Source organism: Carya illinoinensis, chromosome 5 (assembly GCF_018687715.1).
Source record: "Carya illinoinensis cultivar Pawnee chromosome 5, C.illinoinensisPawnee_v1, whole genome shotgun sequence".
NCBI lineage: Eukaryota > Viridiplantae > Streptophyta > Magnoliopsida > Fagales > Juglandaceae > Carya > Carya illinoinensis.
In genome coordinates, this window is record NC_056756.1 from 14186851 (window position 1) to 14211895 (window position 25045).

Below are 25045 nucleotides of genomic sequence, written 5' to 3' on the forward strand. Positions count from 1 at the left end.
AAAATTGTTGACATGCAATTAAATTAAATACACCCCAACCTCCAAACCAATTAGGCAATTAATTCCAACTAATGATAATTTTTGAAGAAATTCTCAAGTAAAACCCACGATTCCCAGAAACCTAACTTCACCAAATAAATTTACCAATCCAAAATATGAACATAACTGATCTCTAATGATAAAATCCCATCATGCCATTTACACACCTAAAAAAATACAAGAACCCCAAAATCAGCCCAGTAAAGGCGTCCTGCTCCCGCCACTTGGACCATCATCATCTTCATCCCCGCAGTCGTATACCGATCCAACGAGAAGCATCTGATCCTCCAAGTACCGCTGCAACAGCCCCACCCCTTGGTCCTCTTCTACAACGCCGCACCCGCAGCCCTCCTCGCATCGCCTCAGCGGCTCTTCCTCTTGGGATCCGGGCGCGGCCTTCCGTCTCCGGATTCGGCGGCGGAGGCAGATCTCGGCGGCGCAGATCAACGGGAACGCGGCGCAGAGGCATGGCAATAGAATGGGCGAGCATAGGAGCAGCAAGCAGTAGCGGATCCGGCGGGAGCCGAGCCAGGACGCTGCGGCGGCGACGGATAGCATGAACGGCGCGGTGTTGGAGGGAGTCGGATGGTGGCAGGGAGGTTGTTCTTCATTGAGATGCGGAGGGTTTGGAATTGGAGGGGGGAGGAGTGTGGTGGGGACGGTGTCGTTTTGAGTGGAAAAAGATATATAAAGTCACTTAAAATGTAATATATCAATATCTATATATATATTGAAAAAAAAAAATGTATGTTGCTGAACAGTAAGCAGTATGATCATCCTTGCCTTTTACCACTACAGCCATGTCTAGGCCTTTCTTATGACTTCCAATTGCCTCCCTAGCTACTGAAATTTCCAAATCCTAATAATTGGTCAAGAGACAATTGAACCTTCCCATGTTAGTAGCCAAAAAAGCAGTGATACAGAATTACAGATGAGATCAAAGTTGCTCATAATGTCTTTGACTCTTAATCAATGGGTTAGAATCTTAATAGCCTAAATTTCATATAATCCCTACAGGAGCCATTCCTTTCAATGATTTCTCTTCATATGCCTTTTTTTATGAGTGCCAGACCCAGTAGCATAATGGACAACGTTTGACAGATGGATTGGGTGGCTGAGTGCTGGCTTTTTGTTGGCACTCATGCAATGGTCATTTGGGAAAGTAAAGGCAGGCACAGTATCATTGTGTCAGAACTTTGAAATGCAGTAGGTCACTCCCTGCACTTCCTAACCTATCACCAACTATTTGGTTTTTTTTGGGGGGGGGGGGGGGGGGGGGGGGGGGACGTGTAGGCTTTCCAAGGCATACAAATGGCACCCAGGGGTCTCATCGCACTCCAGAAAGATATATCTGACCATCCACCACTATCAGGCATGCTAATGTATGTGTTGGTCTCAATGCATATACTTGCCCAGGAGTGAAAAAAAGAACATTATATTTTGAGTCTGGAAAAGTTATATAAGATAATGTTACCTGAAATCATATCTGCAAAGAAACATTTTGTGTCTGAAAAGGCTATATCAGTAATATTACCCGAAAATAAATGCTCGTTGTCATGTTTGTTCCATTCAAAATGATTATAAAAACTCCCAATGATCAATCTATCTCTACCCCATTTCTAGGAGTTCAGAACTCACTCACAATACGTCAGGAAGATTATTATTAAAGGAAGGAGACTGCCAAACATACCATATTTCTACTCCAAAACTTTGAAAGTTGGAAATTAACAAAAATTCAGCGATCTTCAAATTGACGTGCGCGTTCCTTTGTATAATAGGCAGCTTTTAATAATTTGTATGAAAACATCATTCTGATTAAAATCTGACAGTGCCTACTTGATTTTCATAGGCAGAATGACTCTCCTGTATAATTCTCATTTTTTGTATCAAACTATTCTCTTTCACTGACGATGTTTGCTTGCTTCGGAAAAGAAATATTATAAAAACAGAAAAGAAAGAAAAGAATAACAAATGGACAAACACTATACCATTGAGGATGGTGGCCTCAATGGTGGCTCAGTAGTCCATGAGTCTGGCAATGGGCATTAGATCTTAGGATTGAATCCCGTAAAGGGAAGCGCTTAGAATTATTGGTGATCCATTGACTCATGGATCATTGATGCCCTTGTGGGGCTGAGATCAGGCTATAGCTCAAGTCCGGTTTATAGGGAGTAACTACAGTTCTCATTATCTAAGCCCCTCCTATCTAGCTCCCAGCGGGTTGGATGTTACTATGGTCACGTCTTTGTAGGGAAGACATCTCTGGTTACTCCTTCCAACCAACCCTTTTTTGCTTAGGAAAAGAAAATGGACAAACACCATAGGAGTGATTTTAAGATTGGCATTTCAGTTGTGCACTATTCTTTCTTTCTGCTATTATAAATTAGTAAGTGTTTTTACACAACTCTCGTACAATATGTCAACTTATAAAAGGTGTACGTTTAGACTAAGAATAAAATAACTTTGATAAGCTTTTGAGAAAATATTAGTTTTTAAACATAACCTAATAAAGTATATCACGAGACTCGAACAAATAACTAAATGGCCAAGAAATAATCTAAGTTCAATAAATATTTTATGAAATCCAAATCCTTCGTGAGATGATATATATAGATCTCTTGTGGTTGTTTTAAATTATTCCGATTACCATATAATTTTATTTAAACTTACACATAAGATTAAACATGTTTAACTATGGTTAAGCGACACGAGCAATCGCATATTGTCAAGCCTTATCTTTGATTCAATAGCACCATCTAGTGAAGTCCAATAGAACAAGTGTAAGAGTTATTCTACATCTACACACAACATCTATAAAAACAAATTGCGCATTAATATGTCACTAATTATTTCAATTTCGAAAAAAGTATGCTTAACATTTTCAAACACTTAACGAAATCCTGAGCCCGAGCTTTCGATATGGCACTGACAAATGGTAGTGCCATGTTAGTATATAACTCGTTTTTGTAGTGAGTTTGTATAGACGAAGTAACTCATGGTTTTGGCCATGGGATTCCAACGAGTGACAGTTCTTACACTTATATTTTCTAATCAAGTATGCTTAATATTAAAAAAAAAAAAAAAACTAATAACTTAGTACAAATAGTTTTAGGGTAGATCCTTTTCACTATTGATATACAAGATGCATCTAGGAAGATTATCTCTAAGGGTATAAAACCAAAAACTGAGTTGGTTGCTATCCATTGCGACAAAAATTGCGCATATTGATTTTGAGATAAATGAATTTTTGTTATTCTCCAATCCTTATGTTGCTGGATGATTTCATGAATATCATCAATAATCGAAGTGATTTGCCAGCTAAGTGGTGAATCCGTGCGTTCGATGGCCGTTATAACAGTTTGTGCATCGCCCTCTAGTATTGCTTGCCTTTTTTGTAGTTGTGTTGCTAATTGTAATGCCAAAAGAGCTGCAGATGCTGCTGTTATCATTGGGTTTGTTGTATAGATTTTTTAGGTTCTCATCTCCAAAATTTTCCCATTATGATCCCTGAGTACTGCAAAGATTGCTGAGAAAGATTATCTAACTGTTGCATCAAAGGAAAAACTCCATTGATTATGATGGTTCCAAAAGCTTGCTTTGAATTACCATTTAGCTAGTGTGTAGACATATGTTATCAACAAATGATGATATGGATGGTTAGAGTAAATTAAAACTGAAATTGCATTCATATAATATGTACAGGTTCTACTTCTATACCCGGGCACCACTAAAGTAGTAGGCCTATTTTTTCCCTAAGGTTAGGTAGTAAACAAAATGGTGGAAACCCAAACTATTCACAATAGATAAAGTGCGCTCTACCGACACCATGTTTTCGACAAAAAGATAATGTCCAGGTTATATTTTCTAATATTAGCAATTGAATTTCTAATTGTTTTGGGTCTAGGCCCCTACAATTCCATGACATTGTCTTCATTTAGATAGGGAAGACATTTTAGAGCTTGCCTCAACAACTTTTTTAGATCTTCTAGATGTCAATTCCATTGGCCTGTGATACGGAGATGAATGAGCATGGCCTTTAAATTTGTTATCTTCCCCTTTGAGCTGTACTGCATCTTTAGCAACATAAGAGCTGGCCTTTTGGATTGACTATCTGAATTTAGTGGAGCATAATGTGCACTAAGAATAAATCCAGCTTCATTGAGGTCTTTATCGGAAGGGAAGAGTGGACTTGATAGGCTTGAGTTGCTAGGCCTTGAAACAGATGAGTTCTGGGCTTGCTTGTAATAATAATAATAATAAAAAAAAAAAAAGAGCCTTGCTAAAGGAGGTTGGAAAATATGAAGTTTGGCTCACCGAGAAGGGCCTTGTTTTGTTGGGCTTTGTGTTTGGCCTGTTGAGCTTTATATCCCAACATAGCAAGTTGCGTCTGTCACCACTGTGATGTCCAGGGAGGAGATCTCCTTACTATTGCCATTGTGGTTTGGGATATAAATCCCAACTCTGACGTCGTTTCCATCTTATCAGGTAATACAAATCGAGCTCCATGAGGTGAAATAGTTAAGTTTTGTCTGATTATGGATTACGGATCACAATGTAGAAATTAATATCAAGACTAATCTGAATTAGTGAGTTAAATGGGCTAAGGGACTGTAGTGAAACAGTTGGCTTGACTCGCAGAACGTAGGAAAAACTGTCAAAACAAGAGAGAGATGGAGGGATTCGTATTGCCTAGCTTGGTTGAAATTTTTTATGATCAAATAGGTGTAGCTCGTGATGCTCTTGCTAGTGAGTTCCTTCGTGTTAAGCATTGAAAATTTATAGTATGCTACACTTTGTTGTTTTCAACCCTAACTTCTTTTCCCTTTGAGTTTTGTGATTGGGTCTCCTCACTAGATTTGGGAAGTGAAGATTAGGACTTGCATTTACTGACTATCTATTGTTTGAGGATTTGTCTAAGGGGGATTTGGGTTGAAATATTCCGCTCTAAGCCATGGTCCGAATGGGAGGCAAGTTCGAGGGATGGAACTTGAGATGCAAAAATTTATGAATGCCCTAGTCTTCCACATGTGTAGCAAAAATCCGATAACCTCTCATATTTAAATGAGACCAATGTTTCTTTGTTGTGAGCTCTTGGCAAAGAAAATCCTTGCTTCAGTGGGTTGATTATATCATTTCAACTTTAATCTCAATGTATTTCCTACATGCTATACCAAATTGTAGGTCTTCTTCTACCTTTAACAAATTTCCCAGTACTTTCCCAATCTTGGTAGCATTGTCCAAAGTCATATAGTCCAATGGTAAACCATGAATTTGCACATAGAAAATAAAGTGATTGAAACAAATTTCTTGCAATGTTAATCCTGAAGGCCATGTTTTTAGGATAAGGAGATGACCTTTGAAGTTTAGTGGTGCTTGATTAAGCACCGTAAGTTTGTCCTAAGTGGACTGGAACATGAAAAGGAACCAGTTAGCCTCCAAATCTTCAAATATGAATTTTTGAGTGAAGCTCCTAGCAGCTTTGATGCTCAAGTGTATTACAAACTTGTTGAGAGGTCTATCGGCAACTAGTCGACCTACCAGTGCCATATCTAATGTCTTTTTTGCTGCTTCTATTGTAGGTTCTAAGTTCAAATCCTGCCAGAAAATGGCTTTGATTTAGGTGATTATGGAGTCCATATCCATGGCGTTTGAAGATTGATAAAGATCTTTGTTGACATTTCAAAGAGAAACTAGGGTTGACTTCATATTGAAGTGGATATTCACTATTTAGTGTAGAGAGACTCTAGAGAGAGAGTAGTTTTTGTATTGGTGAACAAAAAATCTTTTTTCATGTGTTATATAACATGGACGTATGTCGCTTAGCTTTGTAAGCTAGGTTAACTGTAACAGCCCGTTAGAAATTCAATTGTGAAATTTCTATTAACTTTAGGAACTTCGTGAAAACCCCATAAGTTTTCACGAATCCATTAATCGTATAGGTTTTTGTCTAACTACATAGTTAGTGTTATTATTTACTATGGTATCAGAAATGTGTTTTTGATTATTGGAGATAGTTAGAAGTGTCAAAATGTATTATGATTTGTGTCATTAGACTCGGAGGGCTATTTAAAGTCTTATGGCGCAATAACATTTTTTCATATTTTTGGACAAAACGTCTGTTTAAAACTGTAGATATTATTGGATAAAAAGAAATATCTTGAGGTAATTTTCATGAATATTATTGGGTAAAAATATTTTGAGTTGATTTTTATAGATATTATTAGATAAAAATATCTTAAGTTGATTTTTTGTAGATACTATTAGATAGAATATTATGAGATAATCTTTTATAGATATTTTGGGTAAGAGAAAACTACACTCAACTCTCAACTCCAGACTCATCTCTTCCATATCTCCTCCATAATTATCTCCAACCACCTCTCCCCACGAAATTATCTTCATTTACACTTTCCATTGAAAGAATATCAAACACTCTCTCTCGGACAGCTTTTAGGAGGTATTTTGCACGCCAATTTCGAAGCTGTTTTAAGTGTTTTATCATAAATTCTCCTCATATAAGTTGTTCCTTTTTTAGTCTAGTTTACATGGATATCTTATTTGCCCCATTTGAAGATCATTTGGTCAGTCAAATATTATATAAACTATAGAAAGGTCATTCTGGGAGGTAAACTGGAGAATATGTTATAGTTTGGAGTTTTTGACCAAGCTAATGGATAGATATTGGTCCGAAATTTTTATGGAGTATTGTTAACATGTATATATGACTATTGGTTGAGGATTTTTGCATGATTAAAGGTTTTGATGAAAGATTTTCTTAGATTTAGAAACTTAGAAACTGGAAGAGGAAAAACAGTTTCTGTTTTGAGAAAGTTTAACTCTTTGGTGGTCTAAACCTATTCAAAATGACTTTGATAATTTTATTGGAGGATCCTAAACATCTTATATACATGTTATATTATTATTTTGAAGATATTTGATGTTAGTTTCAAAGATATGAAATTTTATGCAAAGAGATATTCAGATAAGCCAAAGTGTGGATATTCTTGGCTAAATTTATGTTTTGATTAATTTCTAACCATGTGATCTTGAATTAGAAGCTTGTATATGTTTTAGGACATCTTTTTAAACCATGTAATGGTTTGGTTTGAAGATCATATATTTATAAGTCATAGATCAAGAGATTTATCAAAACTAGTTGAGGAAAAAGTTTCTGTTTTTGGACTAAGTGTAAAACCAAAAACTCCAAATTTTATTTTGTGATTTTGGTGACTTTAGTTTGATGATTTAAAGCATGGTTGATGTTAGGATGATATTATGAATATGTTAGAAGTAAGATTTGATTTTTGAAATTCTTGGAGATGTTTTGATTTAAGGTCAAAACTTGTGATTCAAGTGCTTGGATCTTTTTACAAAAAAGTTTGGTGTTGATTATTAGCTTTTTCTAAATGGATGTTTTAAGTATGGTTTTGAACTTAGGATTGGAAGATGTTTGTTACAAAATTTTGGTTTAAGCATGAGTTTTGAAGTTGGAAGGAATTGCAACAAAAATAAAGGGAAATGGCCTATGGATGTTTCAACCATAGTGTGTTCTTCATAGTTGTGCTCTGTTTTAAATTTTTCTGAGTTGATATTTAAGTTTAGGATAAAATTTACATGAGGAATGTAAATTTTAGAAACTTTTAGAGTTAGTATGCAAAATCCTTAAGTTATGGGTAAAACGGTCATTTTTCCACATGTAGAGAGTAAAATGAAAATTTTATTCTTTAAGTTAGTATTTTCCATATTTCAAATTATTAGTGATTTAGTTCTAACTTTTAGAATCACTAATTACAGTTCCTCATGATCGTACTTGAAGTTTTATAAGAAACGCGGAGATCGAGGTAAGTTAGCTTTTAACTTATCGGCAGTCTACTGTATATGTGTGCTAAGTAAAGGAACTACAGTGTATGTATGTATGTTATCATATATATCATGCCATGCCAAGTTATCACGTAATTATCTATTATACAGAATTTATTCTGTCATCAATTTTTATTTGTTACATAATATATTCTGTCATGTATTACTGTACATTACAAGTATGTCATGTTAAATATGTTGTCTATTATATGTTATGCCATGTTACGAAATGTTTCTATCTCAAGTTGGTCATGTATTTCAAGTTATGTTCAAATCACGTTATGTTACGTCAGGGCTCTAGTCCTTTCGTTTTCCAGTCACATTTCATCTTGAATACATTCAGTTTGTGTAGAATACATGGGGCCACAACAACTGTGGAGTATGTATTTACACGTAGAATACATGGGGCCACAACAACTGTGGAGTATGTATTTTTCATGTTAAGTCAAGTTTGTGTAGAATACATGGGGCCACAACAACTGTGGAGTATGTATTTACACGTAGAATACATGGGCCACAACAACTGTGGAGTATGTATTTTTCATGTTAAGTCAAGTTTGTGTAGAATACATGGGACCACAACAACTGTGGAGTATGTATTTACACGTAGAATACATGGGGCCACAACAACTGTGGAGTATGTATTTTTCATGTTAAGTCAAGTTTCAGATCAAGTTCATGTCAAGTCAAGTTCAGTTCATGTTTCAATTTAAGTTATGTCAATTATGCTATGTTGTACGCCAAGTTATGCTTTAATTACTTATGAATTTGATTATGCATTTATGCTTTTACTGTCATGCATGCATCATTAGCTTGTGTGGAAGTTTTTTGTTAACTTACTGAGATTTGTAATCAAATCTCACTTTGGTAGTCCTAACTACGATTCCCTCCGAATGGTAGATCTTGTTACAGGACCTGAAGGAGAATCAGGAGCTGATCAACTAGAAACAGTTGACTAAGCGATGGTGCGACGTCAATGTTAATATAGTAGTTAACGTAAATTACTACTTGTACAATGGAGTTGCATCTTTAGTATTTTTTGGATCATAACCATTTTGGACTAGTGTTGTGATCTACTCAATGGGTCTTTATGTATGAAGTATGTTTTAAGCATTTGAGATATTTTCAATTTGGTGCATAGTATTGCTAAAAAAAAAAATTATCCGCTGCGAATATTGCATAATGTTAGATGCATGTTAGAAACATTGCATCTTATATGTCATGAACGGGGGCAGGTAACCTTGTGTTGCATGTCTCGACGCTTCAAATGTCCGTCCGGTCCCAAACAGAATTTGGGGGCGTCACATTAATTACCTTGAGCCTTGTGATTAATGACTTATGACCCTATCATATTCGTTTGTTCCCCTTGTCTTGCGTGCTTATGTTTTGCTTGCCTTCTTTTTGTTCACCACCAGCTTGTTTGCCTTGTTCTTGCAAGTTTTTCTCGTTTACTTTGGTTTTTCTGTCCTTGACTACTCGCATACTGTGCCCCTACTCACCTTGTGAGGGCTTTGACTTTGGTGGGCTTCACTCCAATTCCAATTCCAAACACATGGTACATTTATATTTTATCCATTTAATTATTATCATATCCACAAAAAGAATGTTTGTACATTTGATCGATCACTTCAGCTCTATCCCCTTTCTAATATTTAAAATAAAATGCTTGAAAGTTTAATAAAAAAAAGAATGGACCACATTCGGTAAAGATCCATATCTTTTTAAGTTCCTACTCCTATATGAAAATGTCAATTACAAGAAACATATAAACATATAAAGTAGATCGTATAACATTTATTAAGTATTTATATGGATATCAATTAATAAGATAACTTGTCAAAAGCCTATAGTCTGATAACATAACATCCAAGTCTCCAAAATAGAGGTCTTGGATTAGACCCTCTGTCCCAATATATAAAAATAAATTAATTAATATGATAAGGTTTATTTTTGTATTTATTTTTCTTCAGATTCTAATAAGTATTCCAAAACAACAAACAAGCTGGTTGGTAATTAAAATAATCTTAGGGAGTTGTCTTGAGAAGAAGTAGAACGGCCCTTCCCAAGTTGTCCCTGTGATTGAGGCAAAAGATGGGTCCTTAAACGGAATTTCGAAGTCTCTCAAAAGCTACAAAGACCTCGACATGCTTTTGGACAGAGTGAGAGTAGTGGAAATCATGTTGACTCGTAGTGTATCTGCTTCGACCTCACCACAAACCTGAAAAACCACACACACACTCTCTCTCTCTCTCTCTCTCTCTCTCTCTCACTGTTCATTCTGGTATGCAAAGAACCACTCTTACCCATTCTCGGCTGTCTTTTCTGCTATCCTTTTTCATTGTATATTGCTTGTGGTTCCCGAGAAAGCATGTTAAAGGATAAATAAGCTTGTCAATCTTTTGGCGACCGATTTTTATCCTAAAGTTTTCTCGGTAACCGAACGTTTGATTTCCCTTTTTTCTTTCTTTTCCTCTGTTTTCCTAGCAGCCAAACGGAGAATGATTTTGCATTTTAATATTCCTTCTAGCTTCTGTGATACGTTTGAGCTCTTGTGTGTTATTTTCAGTTTTGGGCTGCCCGTAAATGAAATATTTGGTTTGACTTTGGTATAAAATGGTGTATGACCAATGTTGTTCGCTTTCTTTAATCTTAGTTCTGGAGCATTTCAAATTTATGATTCTTACTGTCATTGCTTTTATGTTGTTTCTGCAACGCTTACATATCTCTGTATTTATGTGTCTTATGTCTAAATGCATTTGTTTTTAACATTTTTCTCTGTATTTATATTTCGTACTAATATCATTACATAGTAGAATGAAATTTGGCTTCTGGGTCGAATTGCAAGACAGTGATTTCTCTTTTGGTAAGTTGCAGAAGGGTGATTTATGTGTTCTCTTACTGAATTCTGTAGGCATTTACATCATTGCATAATTTCTGCGGGTTTGATTATTTTCTGTGATGGAGCCTTGGAGTTACACATCAGAAGGGAAAGGCCTTTTGTTTCCTGATGAAATAGATTTACAAGTTGATGCTTTTGCTAGAAGCAAAAAACCATTAATGGAATGGGATAATAAACCCAATTTTAGTTTTGAAAGCAACGGGCTTGTATCTGATAGAGAAGCGGTTGAGAGCATGGATTTTGTCGAATTGGGATTCCCTGACTTTGTGAGAAAACCATTTCATGGTAACCAAGGATTAGAGATGTTCAGTGGTGAGGTTGGCAGCAGTTCTAGTCAAAGAGCAGTTTCCCCATCGTGTATTATTACCTCAAATTCATGCTTTGAAGAAGTGGCTTCTGAAGAAAAGCTTTCAAGTTCAGGCATGGAAACTAACAACCAAGATTTATCACTTATTGATTTGAAGCTAGGGAGATTGGCTGATTGCAAAGGTGCAGAGAGCAGCAAGCTTTTTAAACACAGACCGGTTTTGTCATCTGAACCACCATCCTTGCTGACAAAGCGAGCACGCAAAGCAAATTCACACTCTCAGGCTGCCTTCTGCCAAGTCCATGGTTGTAACAAGGATTTGAGCTCCTCAAAGGATTACCACAAAAGGCATAAAGTTTGCGATGTTCACTCCAAGACTACCAAAGTTATTGTTAACGGCATTGAACAAAGGTTTTGTCAACAGTGTAGCAGGTTTGTCATGCTTTTCACTTTAGCTTTTGATTTGTTTGAGAGTTTTAATGGTTAGCCTAGCAGATACTTATATGAGCCCGATTCTTATTTACGCGATGTATTTGGGATGCACCATTACCGATGATCCTATTCTTTTTATTTCATAGAGTATGTAGGAAAAATATTTGTTACTTGTGATCGAATTGCAAAATATACATTTATTTTGGGGCTCAGATGTAACAATGATCTAGAAACCAAGAAATGAAATGCACCCTATGTACACAGAAGAGATAAAGAAAGAATGGAAGGAGGCAACGCCTTATAATTATTTTTAGTGTAGAATCTAATACAACCAATCACCTTTTTATTTTATCAATTCTTTCCACAAGTACCTTTGTATTTGATCGACTTAACTTCAAGATCATTATTCACCCTAGCTTAGTTACAGTGCTTACTTGTTAGCCTGATACAAATTGTGGTCTCTATTCTTTAATTAGGTTTCATTTGCTGGCTGAATTTGATGAAGGGAAGCGAAGTTGTCGTAAACGCTTAGCAGGCCATAATGAACGTCGAAGGAAGCCTCAGTTAGATACCCTTTCTGGTAAACATAAGCTGCTTCAATCATATCAAGGTATAAGACTTTTAATCTCCCTAATAACTTCAATAGACAAAAGAAAAAAAAAATATTTAATAAGACTTTCAATCTCCCCAAAAAAAAAAATTGCAAAAAAATTGATTTTGTCCGAAACTTTTTCAAATTCAGATGTTAGGCTCTTAAAGGTACATTTCTCAGATGAATCTCTAGCTAGCTGTTCGTTATATTTTCAATGGTAGGTCACTGAACCAGACAATGGCAGTAAAGCCTAGCTCCTCATTTAGAAGTATTGTAACTTTGTCTTAAATGATATAGTTTGATGATGAGTGTAAAATTACTAAAAGTAGAAAAGGAAAGTGAGATAAATTTTTGTACGGCCTCAAGATGCCAGATCAACTAATTTGATTTTAATTACCTTTTTTGGAGCACATTGACTATTTCTGTGGTTAGAACTTTGTCATTAGAGGTAATTGACTTCAATAGTTTTTTATCCCACTATATCTCAGTTATTTATCATAGATATTGAACCTTTTGACCAGGCCGATTCTATAGATATCAAAAGAAAAGAAATATAAGCAGTAATTTTCCATCAATGAAAACTAGGGGAAGTGGCCACATCAGCCATCATTGAGCTCCTCTTAATGCTGTCTATCCAAATGTTTTTTTTTAACGTTGTGACCACTGTGATTCACTTTCTACCAACAGATTGGTACATATGAGGGACAAATTATATATCTGCTGATACTACTTTTCATAATACAGGTGCACTATGTCCAGATAAATATAAGGCTATAGACCAATTATGCATGGTTGTGATCTAGTCAAGGGATATGAACTGTTTTTGCAGTTTGACCAAAAAGAATTGTATGAGCCTGTTGTAAATAATTGTATAAGCAGTAATTGATTAATTTAAATATAGAGGGTATTTTGGTTAAATATATTAACCTCTTTCAGTATGGATTGTCTAGAAGTTAAGACTTATAAAATAGAGCTAATGGCATGATCAGTAAGGGATCATAAACTGAAATATGCAAAGGCTATATGTTCTGAGATCTAACCTTCCTCTAGCAATGAGTTACTTTTCATCTTTGACTGTAGAATCTCGTTTTGTTAATGGATGTTCTACCATTTCTCTAACATTATAAGGGTTTTGCAGACACTAGATATCTGGGGACTTCCTTCCCAAAGAGAACACCCTTTGTTTTCCCTGACATTTTTCGACCTGGCATTGTTCATCCAGGAAAATCTGATCAAGCTAATTGGTTTACTCATATCAAGTTAGAAGGGGAGTCATTTTACAGTCCTCAATCGGCAATACCTCTCGCAAATGGGCAGTTGATCCCAAAATCTTTCCTTCATCTGCATGACATTGGGAAACAACATTGTTTGGGAGTGCCTTCAGCAGGAACTGAAAACTGTGATGTTACTGTTTCAACAATTCAGGAACTATCTGGGGCCTCGATCTCCAGTCGTGCTCTCTCTCTTCTGTCAGCCCAATCACAGGGCTTGTCAAGTCATTTGACAGGAATTCCAATGGCTAGCCCCCAGATTATGCAAGGTGACGCTGCCCATCATGTTGGTGTTCAAATTTTTGAGAAGCCGTTAAGGGCAAGCTCTATGGAACAATATGGACCAAGTGGACTCTATTCACATGGGCTGAACTCCATGGACGTTGGTAAGATGGGATCCATAATGTTTTCTGATGCTAGTCATGCTGCTGATTTTCAAGTCTGTACTGAAGGGGGTTTTCAAGATTCGGGTATGCTGAATGCTAAGTATTGTCCATCTCCTGAACATGGATCCACAGTTGATTGGCTCCAATTGTCATCACATCTTCAAAGAGTGGAACGACAGAAAAATTCCATTCAAGTAAAGCAAGAAAATGAGGACTCATGCTATTTCCCAACCTTTAGAGTGTTATGCAATCAACAAGGTACGAAAACATATCCCTATTGACTGGTCTTTTCTGTCACACTTTGAAAGTGAGGATGCTTCGCAGGTAAAATTATTGTTATAGTGTGATAGCGCTTCGGTGTAGGCAAGGGTACGAGGATTTAAGGTAGTGCATGTTGAAGTTGAAGCATAATTAAGACAAATTTATGACTATCAACAAATCGTGTACCATCATCAGTATATTATATGAAGAAATAAGAGCAAGTCTGTACTTACGCTGTTGAATTGAATAATTTTGTTGAGTAACAATATGTTGATCCTTTACTTTGGGAGTTAGCCAAAATTTGATGTCAGCTAAAAGGGACTAGGGATTTTGATATACTAAATTTCCTTAGAATGAGTAAGCTTTTTTATTTTTTCAGCAAAATGAGTAAGCTCAGAAGACAGGTAAATCACCTTTTGTATGCCGATTACACCTGGTTATTGCAATGTTTAAATTGACACAGTTTTGTTGGTGCAGGTTAAGGGGAGGCAGTTTAGGACATGCTGCAAATGATTCAATAACTTCATTTGTGCTGTTTCAATGGATCATAGAAAATTTGGATACCGTAAGTTGGAGCATTCCTACTTTAAAAAGGTAAATAAGAATGATTTGCGGCTTTCTCTACTGTAAAGTAATGCAAGTTTGCATCTGTAAGTCCTTCTAAGAACCTTTATTCCCTTTGTTTCTACAAACATTATGCTAATCCAAGGATTTTAGCTATTGATGAACCTCATGAGAAGTGATACCCCCAGTATCATACAAGTAATGAGAACGGAAACGAAACAGCAAGTTGCTAGCTAGTAAAACTTGCTCACACGGGTCTGAACGCATTTCAATCAAGACTGATATCTCAATAATGGAGAATCTTCCTTTGTTGATGCTCTTAAAAAGCCCCTACCTGCAATCTCTTTTGGTTGCACTAGTGGGTAGGTTTGAAAAATGCAATAAACGAATGAGACGACCGCCAGAAGTAATTAGAAGTCATCTGTCACTAATTGGCATCTTAAAGATATCGTTCTTATACGAGATTGGTGGTAGGGTAATTGACATTACTGCACATAAATAGATAAACCTTGACCTACTGGGTCACAACTTCCTGTTGTCATCGTCTTTATCTATTAAAATAATGCTGCAGTGGGATTGTGCATGCGGTTGGAACTTCCTCTTGGTTGCTGCCATGATGACTTTTCTGCATCTTTTTTCCAACCACTATATGGGTATAAAATTTCTCCTAAAAGTTTTGGGTTTTGGTCAAGTTATGCTTTGCATATATAAATATATATATATATATATATATATATATATATATATATATATGTATTTATATAATATCACGAAAGAAAGCATGTTCGTCTATGTTGTTCCTCTAAGTTTATCCACTTCCAAATGAAGTAAAAGTGGACACGTATATGCAAGCCTAAATCCATGGAAGGACTCGGGATAAGACTGACCTCTAATTTCAATCAGGCCCTACTCTCCAAGTTACGATGGAATCTTCTCAATAATGAATCCAGCATGTGGAAGAGTATCATTGTTGAAAAATATGTGAAACAAGCTTCTTGGTTGAACATTCTTGGGAAACCAACTGACTGCTTTTTGGAAAAGTTTGCTAAAATAAAGAGATTTTTTAGCCTCGAGCTTATGTATGCAGATTAACAATGGAATTAGTACCCAAGTCTAAACAGACCCTTGGATACCTTCTCTATCTCCTCGATCCTGAATCCATCATCTCCTAATATAATTCAAGACCCACAATTGAGAGTTTATGAATTAATCCTTGAGGAACGCGGGAGGTGAAATTCCCTCCTCTTAAATTATATCTCCTCTCAAGATACTAAATTGAAAAAATACCTCTTGCCCAACTTCATTTCCATAATATTAGGGACATAAATGGATGCATCACTCCTCTAGAAAATTCTGTGTCAAATCTGCATACTTTGCCTTGGTAAATCAAATCAGCAACAATGCCCCTTCTTTGGTCTAGAAAATAATGTGGGTTCTAAAAATTCAAAATAGACTCAAGCTCTTCATATGGAAAGTCTTTAATAACATCATTCCAACAAGATCCTTAGTTAAAAAAAAAAATACATCTCACAGCATGAAGAAAATTTGGTTTGTCCTATTTGTAACTAGAAACTATTTCTCATCAGTTTCTAGAATGCCCCTACTCTAGAGTTCTGTGGAGACAATCCCCCAGGCCTCTCAATGTCTCTTCCCTTGGAGGACAAGATGTTAATACTTGGATTATGTGTATCTTAGATCCTAAGACTAAACTCCAAATTGTAGAAGTTGATACCCACAAATTTCAGTTATTTGCTGTAATTGCTATGGATAACCTTTGGTTCTATAAAAATTAGATTGTTCACAATTTCAAAAGGCTTTCCATAGGCTAATTTGTATTAAGAGTCAACCAGTCATATAGAAATCACTATAGTGCATAGGACTAGAAAGAACAAAAGCAAAAAACCAATTGGGCTCCTCCTCCAGAAAAAGTGTCAATAACCTTTGATGTTGCAGTAAGGGCAAGTGGCAATACCTCAGTTGCAATATGCAAATCACACAACAGAAAAATATTATTCATAGTAGCTGAATACTCAAGGAGCTACAACCCAAACTAAGGGGAAGCCATGGCAGCATACATAAGAGTGAAAGAAGCACATTGCAAACAATTGAAAAAATCAAAGTAGAAGGAAACTCTCAAATAACTATAACAGCTTTAAATTAATCAGCAAGAATTCAAGACTAGATTGTAGAATACATCATAAAGGATACAAGAATAATGTTGAGCAACTTTGAATCCTAGAAAGATGTTAAAATAAATCAATCTCAAAATCGATGCGTGCATGCAATAATGCAATAGGCAAAATCCAACAATGTAATTACCCTTAATCAAAATTCCACCATACTTACTAGATTTTTACAATAAAAAAGACCCACCATCGTTTGTATATTTAATACATCGTACTAAGATTCTTATTATTAATGAATAGTTGCTTACTTGAGAAAAATAAAAAATAAAATAAAATAAAAGTGGACATGCACTCATTAAAATGGGACAAGAGTGCACAGTGCTCAGTTATATTTTGTTTTATTTAATCTATGCATGCCCGTTCAGCTTGCAAATGGAGCTGTCGTCGTGCTTCGCGCTCAACCTGTTCAATCCCTCTGGCGTCACTGCTTACGCATCTTAACAGGCATTAAAATCATGCTCCTTCATGATTATTACATTTCCCGCGAGTGGAGTTGGATCACCTAGGCCCTCTGAAACACTGTTTGTATTTTCATATTGATATTCGTATTCTTTATATATCCGAATAGTTCTTTTTTTTTTTTTTGAAAAGATATCCGAATAGTTCTAAATCTTAAAGTTAGGTAATAATTTAATTACAGATGTTCTTAGTAAGGCCAACCTAGCAACCTTTCCAGCCCCCTGCCTCCACCTAGGCAAGGTGGCGGCCATCTCAGTCCCGCTCTCGTCTCACTGTCGAAGATTTCCATCCTAATAAAATAAAGAAATTTTCAATGAGCAGGAAAAACGTGTCTCCAACTCTCCCCATGATGACGAAGGGTTTGGGCAGTGGGCTGGGTCGGTCTGAACCCAACTCTATAACTGTTAGCATAATTTGTACAAGATTTGTACAATAAATTATATTTGAAAGATTTTACATTACATTATTAAAATTTATTTTTTAAATTAAATTATATCACATAAGAATAGTGTTACTGTGATGACCCGCTTTTGAGTATATTTTCACTGAAATAATTGTTTTTATTTTAATTAATATATCAGTTATTTATTTTAATTTATTTGTGTTTTAAAATTGGTTTTTAATTTAATTTAATTTATTTGAGGTTGAGTTTTATTTCTTTTAGTTGTTTTGTGGTTTTAATCTCTTTTTGGCAGTTTAGTTTTGTTTTCCGGACGAGGATTAGATCTCCTCTTTTCCCTACACTTCTTTTCTTTTTCCTTTCTTTTTTCTTTTTCCTCTTTCTTTTTCCTTCTTCTTTTCTTTTTCCTTTCTTTTTCTTTTTTTTCTTTTTCCTTTTCTCTCTTCTCTCTCCCCGCGTTCGGACCCCCCCAAGCTCTCTCTCTCTCTCTCTCCTCCCTCTCCCTCACGCCGGCGTCCCCTTCAACAGCTCAGACCGCCGCCGTCCGGCCACCGTTCGGCCCCCCACCGGTCCCATTCTCTTCCCCTCCCTCCGGTGCACCACCCCACCCAAGCTCACCCCCAACCGGCCGGCCATTTGGCTGGAAAAAGCCCAACAAAGCCGCACGATTTTGGCTCCGATCCGCTACCGTCGCTCCACCTCCGGCCACCACTTCTTCACTACTTCATCACCGGTCCCTTGCCGTCCTAACCCACCCATTTCCGGCCTCCAACGACCACCGGAGCAGCTCCTACGAGCTTGTTTTCCGATTTGGGTATTTCGGCCATTTTCCGGCGATTCCGCCGCCACCCACGGCCAACCACCACTTCCAATAGCTTCACAACCATCCCTAGACCATTCCCTATCAATTTCGTGTCCTAATTTGTCCCCGTTCAAAAGTGGGTTTTTCAAACCCACGGCCACAGTGAATTTTCACTGTGACGTTGCTGTTTTTCCGCCGTTTGCAACGCCGCTTGTTTTCTAAAATTGCCATATAGCGCTGTAAGTATTTTCCAAACCCTATTTTCAGATTTTAATATATATTGCTCATTCATTTATTTACTGTTGTTGGTTGTTGATTCCGGACTGAGTCCGAGGAGTTTCGGGGGTCGGATGGATGGAGGACGGAGTTGCGTGTTTATTTGATTTATGATTGTTGGATTACTTTATTATGCATTGTTATGGCATTACATGGTGCATGCACGTGTGTTTGTGGATTTATGTGAAAAGCCTGTGTTTTGGCGTAAGTGTATTGCGGGTGCGTGTGTATCACGAGCCCAAGCCGGGATGAGTTATTATCTCGGTGGAGCTCCTCTGGTCACTCGGGAGCGGAATAAACTAAGTAATGTCCCCTGAGTTGTCGAGAGCGATGACGGGAGCGGGGCTAGGGGATGCTTGGTTACGAACGCGCCGGGCGCGGAACCGGGCATCGCCCTACTCACCGACTCCGTGGCCCTTCGCTGGCGAGGGCTAGAGGATGCTTGGCTACGCACGCGCGGGGCGCGGAACTGGGCATCGCTCGTTAGGTGTCACATGCACGGTGGTACTCTACGGTGTGACACTGGAGCCATGGTGTGCGGATGACCCCTAGGGGAGGTCATGGTGCATACGGTTAAAAATTGGTTAATGGTTTATGAGGCCAAATGAGACTTTTGGCGTGGACCAGATGGACTTCTGGCGAGATATTGGGCCAGATGGACTTCTGGCGAGATATTGGGCCAAATGGACTTTGGCGTGTTTTTCGGTAAGGATGTGTTTTTGGGCCAAATGGATTTTTGGCGTGTATGGAAAACTTGTGTTTTATGGGTTTTGTGCATTGGGCATGGTTCATGCATCTTGTTTGAGTTTTATGTGTTTTTATCTGGTAGTGTTTGGGTTTTACTTACCTGCGGTACCATTCGTGGTTCCGTAACTTTTGGTGCAGAGTTAGAGGACGAAGAGGAGGAGGCTGAGCCCGAGGATGCGGCTCCGCCGGGTTGCTGATGCTATCTTTTATATTTGTCAAAACTGTATTTGTGTTTTGTAATATTTTATCTATGTACGTTTTAAACAGCTTGTATTACGTTAAGAAAAATTCTGGTACTTAGTTATGACTTTCGTTATCCGCTGCGTGTTTCTCTGTACACATCTGTTGCCTTGCACACACTCGGCACCCGTCGATGGGATGGTGACCCGGGTTGTCACCATCCGGACGTCTCAATTTTCCCGTGTTCGGGCGTGGGGATTTGGGGGCGTCACAGTTACAGCCACCGCTGGGACTCCCGTTGGTCAAAATTTCTTTTCTTATTTTTATGTTTTCTTTTTCACATTATTTTTTTAATGTTTTTAAATATTTAAAAAAATATAAAAAATTCACAATAATATTAAATAATTTTTACTGAAAAAAAAAAAAAAAAAAAACTGGTAGCGGTAGCTCCAAGAGGATCCCCCAGTAGGGATCTAGCATTTTCCATCACATAAATAATGTACAGTGTAAAGACGTTATCTTGAAAAATTAATTGATTTAAAAACCTTTACACCATATATTATTGACGTAGATTTAGAAAATAAAATAATTCTACATTACGCGCGGGTCAGATTTGACAGGTCAGTTGGGTCTTGTGCGGAAGCAGAAGAAATTACGTAGATCTGTTATACGTATTCGGCCCGGAGTTATGCGTTCTTTTGTCCCACCATTTACTGGGCTAGTAAGCAAAGATCGGAAAAGCCTAAAATGCATGATCAGGCCCATCAGGGATTGGGGATCGATTGGAATCGTGTCTTTTTTTTTTTTTTTTTTTTTTTTTTTTTTTTTTAGGGAAAATTAATTTCTAGAGTTTGATCACGTGACACTCATCAATGTTAGAGATGGCTGACACGTCAACAATATTTGATGATTACGTGGCATTGTTGATCAAATTCCTAGATATATATATATATAGCAATAGCATTGTTGTCATATATTTTAATTGGCCCCTTGGCCTCACTATTCTAATAAAATTATTCCTTGAGCACTGATGACGTTGAAGCAACCTTTCTTAAACGTGGCCCAAACATAAGTCCACACATATCACGAATCACATTTTTTTTTTTTAAAAATTTTCTTTTATCAAATGTTTGATAAATAGATAATGAATATAAGAATTCAATTAATTTAAGAAGAATAAATCTAAAAACATTAAAAAAAAGTGTCGTATATGGTATATGAACTTATGTGTAGCAAAGCTCATATATATATATATATATATAATATGTATGTATGTATTGATCATAGTTACAAGAAATTTGAAGGCAGTGTACGTTGGATACAAAGAAATTGAGTTCATAAAATTTCTCAATATTCAATGGGATTCGAGATTGATGTGCTAATTAAATTGAGTTTATAATGTTATTCCCATACACAATCCTCATGTGCATGTATATTATTAATTAAGACAAACTGTTGGGATCATAATGATCAAGTAAGTACGTACGTGTATATGACATTATAAGAAAATTGTTTATTTACGACTAGTTATTTTCAATAAAATGACTATTTTTAACTAAAATAAATTTGTTTTCGTTACAAAAGATTGATGCTTACTAATAAGAAAAATAAATATCACGTTTACTTTTAAACTTCAAATCTTTCATGTGATATTACTACACGAAAAACTTTTATACGTGGCTAGTAATTATTTACCACAAAAATAACAATTTCTTATCAAAATGAGTCTATATTAATTCTCGTCGCAAATAATTCGTAATAAATCATCATTTTTCTTTGAATGTGTTATGAAATCATAATATTATATATATATATATATATATACACACACTTGTGAGAATTAGATAATGAGATGATCAACGAACAAATTAGGAAATAAAAAATAGAAGATCGACATTATGAGAATTAATTTAAGGCAATTTTGATAGCTAGATCAGTAGTACGTACGTACTTAATTCGAACCTAGAAGTGATCAAGTAATTAATTAGGAAATTAATCAGCACAACATATATAGTACTCTGATCAACTAGCTCTAAGCTGATCATCTAATTAGCAAATTAACAATATTAAATGATGATGATGATAGTCTGAGTTAACTCTGATCATCTAGCAGTTCATCAAGAAACAAATTAAATACCATCAAGGCCAGCCAACATGATATAAAATCAAGTGACAACCAGATCAAATCAAGTTTGAGACACACATGAAGCTGCATGCTGATCTCAACTACTACTACTACTTCTTCCCAATTGCATGTCCAGTACTGTCACTGCAATATTGTAATCGATTGGAAATAGTTTACATCATCCCTGCAACAATATCATATATAGTATATAAGATCAAGGTAAACAAATCAATCTGGCTGAGAGATCATGATCATGATATATATATATATATATATATATATGTATATATAAATATATATATATGTATATATGTATGAAAACTACTCATGTCCTGCTATATATATATATATATATATCAGAATAGATCAGAAGTCTTACATTAATTATTTGTGCCACCAGAAACTGATCCAGCTGCTGAATTTGGAATGTACCTAGCCCACTAATTATAATGCCCAAGAAAATCAGTTTAGATAATATCATGTACTCCGAGGAAGACGTTCTAGATCGATCAGAGATGACACACGTACGTACACATGATTTGTATAAACCCTTGAATGAAAAATGAGTAGTACTACTACTGATGATGTTGAAAATCAACTTACATTTTTTGCTGCCGTGCTAAAAGCTTCTCGATGTGGTATCTCGGGGTTAGCAGATTTGATGCGCTGTATCTCCTCCCTTTCAAAATTGCATAAATTGAAACACATACATCACTACTCTAATTTCTTTCATAGTACTATAAAACTATTAACAGTAACTGAACCTCAAAAAGCACTAATTGTATTAAGATTCAGTACTAGTAGTTCATGTAGCAGTACTAGCTAGCTAGAAGTAGTGGTAAAATAATCAGTGAGAAAAGGACTTCCCCTTACTTCATGAATCGGTTGTAAGCAGATGGAAGCCTGTGCTTCTTCTCAGGCGCTGCATAAATAAAAATAAAAAACCGATATAAATTCGAGAAGAGAAAAAAAAAAAGAGGAAGAAAAAATTAAGGATATATATAGCTTTATATATAGGATTCACTGGGTAGGGTAGAAAAGTTGAAGGTTATCTACGTTTCACAACAAAGGGTGCTTTGGGAGACAACGGCTCGCTTGTTGATGAGGACGATGAAGAGGATTGGCCCTTTCTGAAATCATTGCAAAAGCCCTGCTTCTCCATGAAACGCAGACAGTACCCTTCCAATATTAGTGATCAGAAATATCCTGTATTTCTTCATTTAAATCATGTTATACGAGATATATACTTGTTTTGAAGCCTGAAGAGAGTGTCAAAAGGTTATATATGCTATGATCTTCAGCTGGCGTCTTCATGAATATTTAAATCACTTACGTCTAAAGAAGGATAATGAACTTAGCCGGTGCTGCTAGCTGTCTTTCCTAACATTAGTTTTACTAATTTTGGGAAACAGAAAAAGATGCTATTTCAGATTTTTCTTCTGAATGCATGCGTAGGTCTTGGGGTACGTAAAGCGAGAATTCGTCCCTTTTTTTGGTTGTTTGGGGGGGTTGGAGTGAGTCGCAAGAACACGAGTATATATGTTGGAGATCTAAGACTTATAATTACCTGAAGGGAGAGTGGGAGGTCAAGACATTGGCCTTGGAGTGGAGCTCTGGTGCTGATAAAAGAAAGGTTACTGCAGTGACCACATTTGACAGTCACTGTGTCCAGTAACCTCTTGATTGGAATCCCAACCTAGCATATACAAGAAGATCATACAACAGTTCAAGACATGAGAGATAAATTACAAAGCGGAGGAATCAGATCATGATCACCTGCTAACTACAAGATGCAAATTTGAGTCTAAACTCTTTTTCAACATATAGCAGTACGTACACCAGTGCCATTAATATTTCAGTAAATAAGACTTTGTGTTTAATACTTTATGGAAAATGTGCTAGGATTCATGCGGAAAGGAGAGAAGAAAAACAGAGAAGGGATATATATTTTCTATATCCTACCTCTATTTTTCGCGAAAATTCACCGTCCTCAAGAAAATGACATTTCTTCTGATATGCGTAGAAATCAAACGAGTTCTTTTTTGTTGAAAAAATAGATGAAAAAGGTTAATCTTTTAGTTTCTCTCTACACAGTACTTAATAAGATTGTGGGGTTGGATCGAGAACAGTATGTGGATGAGCATAATTTATAAGAACAAACTTACCGCAAGAACAGTGTAGCAGAAGTTGCACCGGACATAGCAGAGATGCTCTGATGGTGGAGCCAAGTCCATTGTTACTTTCTCTTCTAGGTTCATAGTGGAGAAAAGGGAAGAAGAAGATGAAAGATGAAGAAGTGAGGTTTGAAGTCTGAAAGGTAAGAGCTAGGCCGGGAAAGTTCTAGGGTTTGTGATAATAGGAGGAGCTGGATATATGGTAATTAATTTAGCGGATGTGCTGGAATAGCTTGAGGGGAAAAAACATATATGTCTAGGGTTACTACACGAGCAGTGTACCTCCGCTGCTGCACTTTGCAGACATGAGCTGACACTAAAGCGACTGACGTCCAAATCTCGTCGTTTTCTCGTGTATGCATGTGGGAATTCAAGCCCATGTTCTGATAAATTTTCATTTCACTTAAAAAAAAAAAAAAAAAACCCAAATCTTTGGGTGAACACTATCTTTTCAAAAATGAAATACTACAAAATGGAAGTGTTGAGGAGATTTTCCCGAGCCCCAGACCCACGAGGATTGGCCCAGATCAGACATCTAATCAGTTTTCATTTCACTTAAAAAAAAAAAAAACCCAAATCTTTGGGTGAACACTATCTTTTCAAAAATGAAATACTACAAAATGGAAGTGTTGAGGAGATTTTTCCCGAGCCCCAGACCCATGAGGATTGGCCCAGATTAGATATCTAGAAGACTTGAGAAACCTGATCTAGACCCACAAAATCTCCCAGCAACCCGAATGGGACCCAAGGCCCATGGAAGTTAGACGTGCTTGTCCGGGTCAGAATGAAACGTTACACAAAGAATGCGGGAAGCTAAATCAGAGGAAAGGGAAGGAAGCAAGCCAAAGAGAGGGGACGAGACTCCAAATCAACACAGGAAAATCATGCCACATTAAAAGATTCATCAGACAATTATGCTGCATTAATGATTGAACCCAGAAGGTCACGCTACATTAAAGGTGGTATGGCAAAAGAAGTTCCAGGAGAACTTTCCTTCCCCCCAAGTCGCAGGGTATGGCCCCTGAGGCTGAGTATATAAAGTCCCTCAACCCTCACGTAAATGGATCATCTTATCTCTCTAATCA

At 36.6% G+C, this 25045-nt stretch overlaps 3 protein-coding genes across 7 annotated transcripts; 1 reads left to right on the forward strand and 2 right to left on the reverse strand.

Moving 5' to 3' along the window:
* Positions 1-231: 231 nt before the first annotated feature.
* LOC122310110 lies at positions 232-597 on the reverse strand. Its single transcript, XM_043123995.1, has one exon. It carries the CDS (start codon positions 595-597, stop codon positions 232-234), a length of 366 nt encoding a protein of 121 aa, XP_042979929.1.
* A 9420-nt stretch (positions 598-10017) lies between these two features.
* Positions 10018-14775, forward strand: LOC122311754 (squamosa promoter-binding-like protein 6). 3 transcript variants are annotated; one of them, XM_043126412.1, is made up of 5 exons: positions 10018-10180; positions 10811-11537; positions 12014-12147; positions 13268-14044; positions 14525-14775. In XM_043126412.1, the coding sequence occupies exons 2-5, from the start codon at positions 10858-10860 to the stop codon at positions 14527-14529; spliced, it is 1596 nt and encodes a 531-aa protein (XP_042982346.1). In that variant the 5' UTR covers positions 10018-10180; positions 10811-10857; the 3' UTR covers positions 14530-14775. The 3 variants fall into 3 exon arrangements, with proteins under 3 accessions (XP_042982346.1, XP_042982348.1, XP_042982347.1); XM_043126414.1 differs by having other exon boundaries at positions 13352-14044; XM_043126413.1 differs by lacking the exon at positions 10018-10180 and adding an exon at positions 10189-10331.
* A 6837-nt stretch (positions 14776-21612) lies between these two features.
* LOC122311485 (protein CRABS CLAW) lies at positions 21613-24228 on the reverse strand. Of its 3 annotated transcripts, none has more exons than XM_043126055.1 (7): positions 23952-24228; positions 23354-23482; positions 22843-22942; positions 22660-22708; positions 22390-22465; positions 22166-22226; positions 21613-21970 (listed from the first exon to the last, which is right to left on the reverse strand). In XM_043126055.1, the coding sequence occupies exons 1-6, from the start codon at positions 24042-24044 to the stop codon at positions 22167-22169; spliced, it is 507 nt and encodes a 168-aa protein (XP_042981989.1). In that variant the 5' UTR covers positions 24045-24228; the 3' UTR covers positions 21613-21970; position 22166. The 3 variants fall into 3 exon arrangements, with proteins under 3 accessions (XP_042981989.1, XP_042981990.1, XP_042981992.1); XM_043126056.1 differs by having other exon boundaries at positions 22843-22939; positions 23952-24227; XM_043126058.1 differs by having other exon boundaries at positions 22843-22936; positions 23952-24213.
* Between the last annotated feature and the right edge of the window lie 817 nt (positions 24229-25045).

Bases quoted from the DNA above. Each gene is read 5' to 3' on its own strand.
- LOC122310110 (XM_043123995.1), bottom strand. From the start codon at position 597: ATGCTATCCGTCGCCGCCGCAGCGTCCTGGCTCGGCTCCCGCCGGATC.
- LOC122311754 (XM_043126412.1), top strand. From the start codon at position 10,858: ATGGAGCCTTGGAGTTACACATCAGAAGGGAAAGGCCTTTTGTTTCCT. The intron at 11,538-12,013 runs GTTTGTCATGCT...TTCTTTAATTAG, and splicing joins TTTTGTCAACAGTGTAGCAG to GTTTCATTTGCTGGCTGAAT. The intron at 12,148-13,267 runs GTATAAGACTTT...AGGGTTTTGCAG, and splicing joins GCTGCTTCAATCATATCAAG to ACACTAGATATCTGGGGACT.
- LOC122311485 (XM_043126055.1), bottom strand. From the start codon at position 24,044: ATGAACCTAGAAGAGAAAGTAACAATGGACTTGGCTCCACCATCAGAG. The intron at 22,943-23,353 runs GTAATTATAAGT...CGTTTCATGGAG, and splicing joins ACCTCCCACTCTCCCTTCAG to AAGCAGGGCTTTTGCAATGA. The intron at 22,227-22,389 runs GTAAGTTGATTT...CATTATAATTAG, and splicing joins TTAGCACGGCAGCAAAAAAT to TGGGCTAGGTACATTCCAAA.